We start from the raw sequence: 8,683 nt of genomic DNA, 5'->3' as shown, positions 1-8,683 counted from the left end.
GCAATGCGCTCAAACACAGGAACAACTGTGAGGATGGCGCAGGACCGGGCAACCTTTCGTTCTGTTGTGCCCGGGGTCTCTCTGAGCCAGAACAGACTCGATGGCTCCCACCAACGGGTTAGAGAGAGTCAAGCATCACTGTGCATACCCACACCTTCTCATCACCCAAAGCAAAAAGAGATCTCCTCTCAGGGGGCAGTTGTGCAGTCAGAATGAGAAGCTAACGTTCTGAAACAGGCCTGGCTTTCTGGGGAGGGCTGTTTCACTCACAGCGAGCAAAAGGGAAAGAGTGATCCTGTTGTCGCTGGCCTGTTTCCTGCCTTCCCAGAGGCAGGGACAACGCCCCCACCCCCAGAGCATATCCTGGCAAGGAGTACGCCCCTTTTGGCAGTATCAGGACCATGTCGTGGGCAGACACCGCCAGACAAGGACGACACACGTCCTCCACCAGCCGATAACCCGGCAGGTAGCTACTGTAAGCTGACCACAGCCACAGGGCCTGAGTGACAGTGTCTTCAGGTGTCTGACCTCATCATTTCCTTTTGCTCGCTCCTTTGTTTCCTGACTTGAGAAGTAGGAAGCACAGCACACATCATTCCATACCACAGTAAAAGTGCCCCTCAAAAGGTGTCGAGCCTCTAGCTGTGAAACTTGTCTGGCCAAGGCTACCAACAAACAAGTCTGGCCCTGTCCTGATGCCCCAGCATCCCCTAAGTCAGCGGTTCTCAACCTGGGGGTCGTGACCCCCTTGGGGGTCGAACGACCCTTTCGCAGGGATCGCCTAATTCATAACAGTAGCAAAATGACAGTGATGAAGTAGCAACGAAAATAATTGTATGGTTGGGGGTCACCACAACATGAGAAACTGCATGAAAGCTCGCCGGCATGAGGAAGGTTGAGAACCACTGCCGTAAGTGGTGTGACCTACATGTTCAGCTCCCACCTGGGCCTTGGTGTCCCTGGCTGTGCAACGGGGTAGATGAACGATGGGGCCCGACCTGGGACAGTGGATGAGAAACAGCCCATAAAACGCTCTGTAAAATGCCGTATACCTATAAAGGGCTATTAAAGTAATGAATATAAATTCAGATCCTAATGAAGGAAGAATGCTCACCTGGTTGGGCCCTGCCAAGATCCACACCTTGGCCCAGAGGGCCTAGAACCCAAGGCCACCCTTGACTGGAACATGTTCCAACTGCTACACCACCGTCCTGCTCAGGGACTGACTGAGCAATTGCAAGCTTTTTCCAGGTACTTTTTGGCTGGCATTTATATTCCTGAACCTTGTGAAATAGTACATCCTGGAATTGCTAATCCATGTGCCTTGGTGCCTGCCCCACAACACTCCTTCCACAGAGCTCTGAAAGCTTGCCATTGGCTCTACTACCACGTCCTCGAGACACACCAGAGGGTGAGCTCAGCCTCCTGGAGCAGGTTTCAGTAGAAGGACTATTTCAGGGCAGCCTTAAGGGAGCAAGTCCTGGGGCAAACACTTACTTTCCAGTTTGAAAGAGCCGGATAATCACCTTGTTTCATTTGCAAGCCTGAAGTCTGGAGCAGACAACTGCTCAGTGGTGTATGCGGGGAATGCAGTCTTTTCTTTCGAGACCAGGGAAAATAAATGTTTCTAACACATCGAATTGGGACTCATTTTATGAGGCTACCACAACTCACAAAATAAAATGTAGCACCCCTGTAGGATACCAACTTTTTCAGATAAAAAGTGAACCTAGAAGAAAACACGGACTCTTAATCCAAGTAGCATTTGGATGAAACATCTGTGTTTCTCCTGGTTCCTTCTTTTTCACTCGAGCTCTGTTTCAATGATAGTATGATCATGGTACAAAAACGTTTATTTAAATTAAATATTTTAGACAAATCAATATCTACAACAGTTCCAAAGCATGTGTAGTTCTTACAAAAAGGGAAACAAGTAACAGTTTAGCTTAATGTCTGTGATAATGTTTGAAAAGACTATTAATACATATTCTGGATTGTGTCCCAGTCAATCACATCCTCAACAGTTGACTATTTATTACCAAGTGTCATATACGATAATAGCATAAAGATTAATCATATCTGGTAAGCCATTTTACAGTAAGACTTCTTGGAAGGAAAAAAAGCATACTTTAACCATACAAAACATAAGGGGAAATAATAGTAGAATATATAAAACACACAGTTTATATGGCAATAATATGTTGAAATCAAAAGACAAATAGCTGTCTCATTGTTAGGTATGTTCCTTCAAAGGGGACTTTAAGAGAGGTGGGGAAATGTTTGGGGGTAGGAGCAAGGCTCAGAAATATTTTCCACATCACAGGGCATGTTTGCTCTTTGGGAATTTCGTAGAATCAAAGTGGGGGCAGGAAATGTGTTCTCAAATTTTGGCTGAAGGAATTGGCCTCAAGGAACCAGCTTGTGTGTGAGGAAAATGTTTAGGATTATAAATAAGATGCTCTCTATGAAGTAGTCCCTAATTCAAGAGTGGAGGACAAGAAAGAAAATCCAGCAAAGGAAGAAAAGAAGACAGAGCCAGCAGAGAAGGAAGCTCTGTTTGCATCCGGAGAGGTGTGTGTGTGCTGGAACCGTGCTGCAGAAAACGACACCCCAAGACTTGAAGAAAGGAAGGTTGTTTTATTCCAAGTTCTTGTTAGGTACCGTGGCGCCTTTGGTCATTAGGAACAGGGAGTTGATATGATGTTAGCACCATGAACAAGGACATCTTTGTTTGGCACCCATAGATGTATGTTTAAGGCTGTGCGTGAAGGCCTGTGTGTTTCACCCACACATTTATTGTATATATTTACAGGGTAGTTTGTCATGCAGTTTGCATGTGATACAAGAGAACTTACTTAAGTTTTCTCTTTCTCTCCTCTCTCACACACACAACCAAAACAAAACAAGCACAAGCCACTCAACCAGGGAAGTTAATTTCCCAAATGAAGATGAGTGCTTGGTTTGGTTTGGTTTTTCAAACTGAACATTCGTCCTTTTGAAAAAAATGTAATCATTGTGGAAGGGAGTGAACACACCAAAATCTCACGGAGATGCACGTTAACGAGCGTATTAAGGCGTCAAATTTCCCATCTTCCTTTTAGTTAGCCCTTAGGGGACCTTAAATCAGAAGAATGTGGAGCAAAGAGGGCCCCTCATTTAACCATAGGGAACCCAGACTCCTTGTCCACAGCTCGTCAATGAGGGGCCCGAGACGAGTCAGCCGGTATCCGAGTGGACAGCCAGCAGGAAAGAGGCCAGCGTCGGGCTTGGAGCACATTTGTTTCAACCAGGAGGTGTTTGGAAAGAGAAGCAGGTGAGACTCTACCATTAAACAGCATCTTTCAGTAACCCCAGTGTCATATTCCCCAGCTGTCACCAGTGATAACTCATTTGAAGGAATATACTCAACACACCAGCTGAAGAGAGTGGAACTGACGGTCAAGGGACGGTGGGGGGTGGGAGTGGGGGAGCCACTGAGCTCAGCAAGACACCCTTCAGCTTTAGTTCCAAGTCTCTCAGATGCCGGCCAGGAGTTCAGACCTCTCCTCAGGCCCTGAGATCCGTTCTCGGAAAGCGGAGAATGCTGCACAGTCTCTCAATGTCTCTTGTCGCTCCGCGGTGCTCCAGCGTCTGAGAGGGCAGGGTGGACAGGGCTGCACCTGCTGGTTCGAGGCTCTATGACACACTATAGCTGTTGTAGTATGTTGCGGTGGCATCAGCCAGAACGGAGATGAGACTGGTCTCTGTGGGGCCTGCTGCTGTCACCTGGGAGACCTGGGCATGACCACTGAGGCTCAGGGCCCCTGCGGAAGAGTCTGGGTGGCCAGGAGTGTTCAAATACTGGTCGAACTCATTGCGATCCATGTCCCCCAGGAGTTCCACCTGGCTCAGCTGATCCAGCGTGTCAAAGCCTGGGTGCTCGGGAGGCGGGGAGAGCTGCCCGAGATGAGCATGGTGGGCGGGGAGGTTGGAGTGGAGAGTGTGGTAAGTGGCAGGGGAGTAATAGGCAGGCGATGGGGGGCAGCCCGGTACAGTGGACATCATAGAGACTCCTGGGGACTGGCCGAGGGCCAGAGAACCCATGGGGTGACTGCAGTGGAGGGGGCTGGGGGCATACTGGGGGGAGTAGGGGGACCCTTGCAAGTGAGGGATGCGGTGGGAGTGAGCGTGCTCCTCTTGGCAGGGGGAAGAGAAGAAGGTCTGCTCCGGCTCCAGCCCGTCCAGCGGGGACATCTCTGGGGGCGTGGGCAGCCCGTACGGGTAGGTGTCCACACTGCCCGTGGTGCTGGTACTGCCGCCACCTGGCGCCTTGTGGTAGCAGCCCCTGAGGCTGGGCAGGGAGGCGCCCGGTGGGTACTCACCCCTCTCGTCCTTCTCACCCAGAGGCCCCCGGCTCCCGTTCCTCTTCTCGGGCAGGCTGTTCTGGTCTCGGGACAGGGAGCTCAGGAGGAAGCCAGCGTCCACGCGCTTGCAGAGGCGTTTGACCTGCTTTTTCCTGCGGGGGCGGTACTTGTAGTTGGGGTGGTCCTGCATGTGCTGCACGCGCAGCCGCTCCGCCTCGTCCACGTAGGGTCGCTTCTGGGACAGCGTCAGGGCCTTCCAGGACTTTCCTGTTCATGCAAGCCAGAGAAGAGCACCTTCAGTGTCTACGCTGCTTTGTCTCATACAGAGAATCGTGCCTCTGACCACCAGACACATGGGGGGCTACGCTTTCCCCTGTCCGCCCTCTCCCCATTCACAGCCACAGACAGACAGACAGAGAGACAGGCTCGCACCCTCTTCTCGCCACAGGGCCTGCACACACAGAGGCTAAACCACACTTCCTTTCTTGCATCCCACAAAACCGCTTCATGCAACTGGATGGAAAGGCACGCCACCGCCGCTCTTAAAAGCATACAGCCACTACAACGCTGGCTTGGGGATCTGCTGGCCCTCTGCTTGTCTGTCCTGCTCATTGGTGAAGTGTCCTGACACGTCTGCCTTGGCTGATTATGGCTGCCTCCTCGGGATGGGCTCGCACTGTGTACTGGGGCAGCAACCTGACAGGCCTTCCCGGGAAGACACTTAGGCTCGGCCAATAGTTTCACACGTGTGTCAGTCAGTTATGTTCACAATGACAACTCGTTATAGCTGAAGGTCAATAGGACCCTGCTGGAGGAAGAGGTGGTCATGGGCAGCACATGAGCAGGCAGCACACACACAGGTGCACACACAGAGAGAGACACACATGTAGACACTGACGAATGCAGGTATACACAGCCCAACACAGAGCACATCTACCTACGACCCATCAACTGTGGCAGGGGGCACCTGCTCGGCCACATAGAAGCCAATTCTGTAACCTCCCTGGGCCTCCATGTCCTCGCTACCAAACCAAGACCATGGACTACCTGTCTCAGAACTTTCCTCTTTAAAAGCACCCCATCCTCCTACCCTATTGGCTCCACGGACTGAGTTCCCTAGTGTCCTATTTTCATGGCTACCCACTGCTCTGTTGTTTTTTAAATGATTTTTGTGTTTCTCTCTGCTTTCTTCGCACATATCATGTATCCTTCCGGAGGCAGTAATTTCTGAAGACTGCATCCAGACCACTTGAATTGTTATCTCCTCAAATGGGTCCAAGATCCCATTATGTTAACAAGTTCCCTCAATGGCTCTAATGCAGTGGCTCTCCACCTTCCTAATGCCTTGACCCTTTACTACAGTTCCTCATGTTGTGGTGACCCCCAACCACAAAATTATTTTCGTTGCTACTTCATCACTGTCTTTTTGCTGTTATGAATCGGGCGACCCCTGTGAAAGGATCGTTCGACCCCCAAAGGGGTCGAGACCCATAGGTTGAGAACCGCTGCTGTCATGCATCATAAAGTTTGAGAACCACTGGTGGTTAGTTACTAAAAGTTAAGTCCGGTCAGCAAGGGGCCACCTACCCAGCAGTACTTCTCAGAGGGCCCAGGACTGCACACAGAGCTCAAGATCAGCACAGACTGGTTCCAAGGATCAAGGCCCACAAAGGGGGCCAAGGGTGGGGTTGTTAAAGTGTTCTGCCATGTGGGTGAAATTGTGTAACTAAATTGGATGGTGTCACAAATTAATATAATTAGCTGTCTCTTAAAAGGGAAATTTGAACTGTGCTAGGAACACTGTATTTAGGACCTAGAAGGGACCCTGAAGGTCAGTGGTCCCCAACCTGTGGTGTTGCAAGAGGCCTAAAGTCCAGGTGCCCCACATGCACTGCCTGTGGATGGAATATATAATGTGAAGCTAGTTTCTAAATGTCCCTAGGTATTGTTGTATTCACTAAAATACAAGTTCATTTTCACATGCTACTAAGTGGATGAAGGTCTGTACATATGTTCTCATTCACAGCATACTAAAACTACTGGGAGAAGATGCTCATTTGGAAAGCTCATAGCCAATCAAGTTGGGACTCTCACCCGGACCCCTTCCCTTTCATAGGACAAAAACAAAGAGCAGACTGAGATGATGGGGTCAGAAGTAGCCTCCCATTAGCAAGCAACACAGGTCTGTGTTAGTCTCCCTTGCTCGGTGCCAGGTGGCCTTACATAGGAAGGAATTCGCATCTCTCCTGCAAAATGCACTGGCCCCTCTTAAGGCAGGTGCACAAGTGGACAACAAGGATTTGCTCACAGGGAGAGATTTGTCTCCTATGCCCCTTTTTCCTGGGGAGCAGGCAGCCTTCCTCAGCAGGAGACGACTCCAGCTTACCCTCCTCTCTGACCTCTGGTGTCAGAATCCTGGGACTTCTTTTTCTGGGCTGGGTGCTCAGGCAATAAGGCACAGTGTCTAGGGCCCACAAGACTTTCAGAGGACCCATAAAAACACCCTCTGTTTCTGTTATCACCATTTGAAAAATCCACACGATTTTAGGGCAATGAACGCATGTTAACATCATATACTCCTATATCTAACTTGATGTCAGCACAAGATTAATTATAACTTTCTAAAGACTTGATGGAAGAATGAACCTCAGGAAAGTCACAACAGGACTCAGGCACAGGCAGGCTGCACATGGGCCCTTTGAAACCCAGGGCCGTGGACACTAGTGAAGGGCAACCTCCTCTGCGGGCTTCTGGCTGTAGCCAGATAGGTAGGCATTACGTCCCCACCCTATGATTCCACCCATGGAGAGAGCTCCGGGCTTCCATAGGAAAAGGAAGGGCTCGTTCTGAGCCAAGCTGGGAAGGGAAGGGCCAATCTCCAATCTCAGGGCTACCTTCACAGGGCCTGGAGCACACAGGGTGCACAAAAATGCTTTGAAAGAATTTCTACAGTTGAAACGAGTAAAACCCAAGTCGAAAGGGCAAGAGGGCTTGGCTTGGCTGGGGGAATCATTGAGCTCAAGACACTAGAGAAAGAAGAGAACCCTCTGGGAAGCCAGCTTGCAGGATGGGGCTTATGGAGACTTAACCTAACCGGAGACTTAACCAGGGAAACGACCCATCTTTAGGCCAGACTCTCCCTGGCCACCGTTAACAAACCTCATTCAATTACTTCCAACCCTGACTGGGGACACCGATAATGAATCAATAAAATATTTGTGAGGACTTCTTTTGCTCTTGCTGTAATAATTAAGTTAAAATCGGGATGAGTTCCTGCCACACTTCTTTTCACGAATATTCGTTGATACTTTTATCTGCGACAGTCTCCGTGGTTTTGCCAATCCTAAAGTGCAGGGATAAAGAATGATTTCCCCTCTTCGGTATTTCGAAGAACGGCCTTGGCCACTCCGTTACCAGCCCGGGGCTGAGCAGCCAGGGGAAATGCGGCGGGCTCGCCGCGCTCTGCTCAGCGGGACATTTCCAATCTCCGGGCGGCCTGGTCCAACCAAGAAAAGAGGCCGTCATCTGGCCGCCTCCAGGGGCCCCCTCCAGGGGTTCCCGAACTCCCTCTTGCCAGAGCTACCCTGCTCTTGTTCCCACCGCGGGAGCCTTCCCGCAACCCCTAAGCCGCAGCGCGGCCTCCTTGGGACCTCGCCCGATCGGGAAAACCCCAACCACCCGGACACACAGCCACCCTCAGCCTGCGCACCTTCTCGCGAACACAGCGGGCGCCCAGCCCGTTTGGGCGCTTGCACACGCACTCCAGTGGGACTCCGAGCGTCCCAACTGCCTCTCTGTCCCTGAGCACCCGAGGGTCCTCGCCGACCTCCCCGCAGCCCCCGCCTCTGCCTGCAGCCGCCCCTGCCAGGCCCGCCGACACCCCCGGGCTCCCGCCCCAGGCCGTCACTCACCCAGCATCTTGCTGAGCTCGGCGTTGTGCAGGTCTGGGTTCTGCACCGCCAGCCGTTTCCTCTCGTCCTTGGCCCACACCATGAAGGCATTCATGGGCCGCCGGATGCGGCTTTCAGAGCCCTTGTCCCCCGGGGGTCGCGGGGCGGCTGGTGGGGACAGCCCATCCGACAGTTCGGCTTCCAGGGCTGGGCACTCGAGCCCTTCAGGCCACGGGTAGCCTCCTAGCAGCGAGGTCATGGCCGCACAGGGGTCGCCTCGCTTGGCTTCGCTGAGCTGGGGCAGACCTGGCCCTCGCACGGGTCGCGGGCGTCCAACTTGGCCCGCAGCTGCGGCCCCTGATTTATCAGCTTCGGGCGGCTGCGTCCTCCAATGACTCGTGAAAGTGGTGCGGCTCCTCCTCGCGTCTCAGCGCCGGGCCCCCTCCCTGC

At 52.0% G+C, this 8,683-nt stretch overlaps 1 protein-coding gene across 1 annotated transcript; it reads right to left on the bottom strand.

The window, feature by feature from the left end:
- Positions 1 to 1,838: 1,838 nt before the first annotated feature.
- SOX7 (SRY-box transcription factor 7) lies at positions 1,839 to 8,501 on the bottom strand. Its single transcript, XM_004707635.2, has 2 exons — positions 8,255 to 8,501; positions 1,839 to 4,610 (listed from the first exon to the last, which is right to left on the bottom strand). The coding sequence occupies exons 1-2, from the start codon at positions 8,490 to 8,492 to the stop codon at positions 3,676 to 3,678; spliced, it is 1,173 nt and encodes a 390-aa protein (XP_004707692.1). The 5' UTR covers positions 8,493 to 8,501; the 3' UTR covers positions 1,839 to 3,675.
- Positions 8,502 to 8,683: the final 182 nt, after the last annotated feature.

Source organism: Echinops telfairi, unplaced genomic scaffold (genome assembly GCF_000313985.2).
Source record: "Echinops telfairi isolate 266 unplaced genomic scaffold, ASM31398v2 ScPeMD7_9;HRSCAF=40, whole genome shotgun sequence".
Lineage (NCBI taxonomy): Eukaryota > Metazoa > Chordata > Mammalia > Afrosoricida > Tenrecidae > Echinops > Echinops telfairi.
Note: the sequence above shows the minus strand (reverse complement) of the source record. Positions and strands in the feature narration are given on the sequence as shown.

What these genes read in the sequence shown, in the direction of transcription:
- SOX7 (XM_004707635.2), bottom strand. Translation starts at nt 8,492, where the DNA reads ATGACCTCGCTGCTAGGAGGCTACCCGTGGCCTGAAGGGCTCGAGTGC. An exon ending in CGAGCTCAGCAAGATGCTGG is followed by an intron (nt 4,611 to 8,254) that starts GTGAGTGACGGC and finishes TTGCATGAACAG; the next exon opens with GAAAGTCCTGGAAGGCCCTG.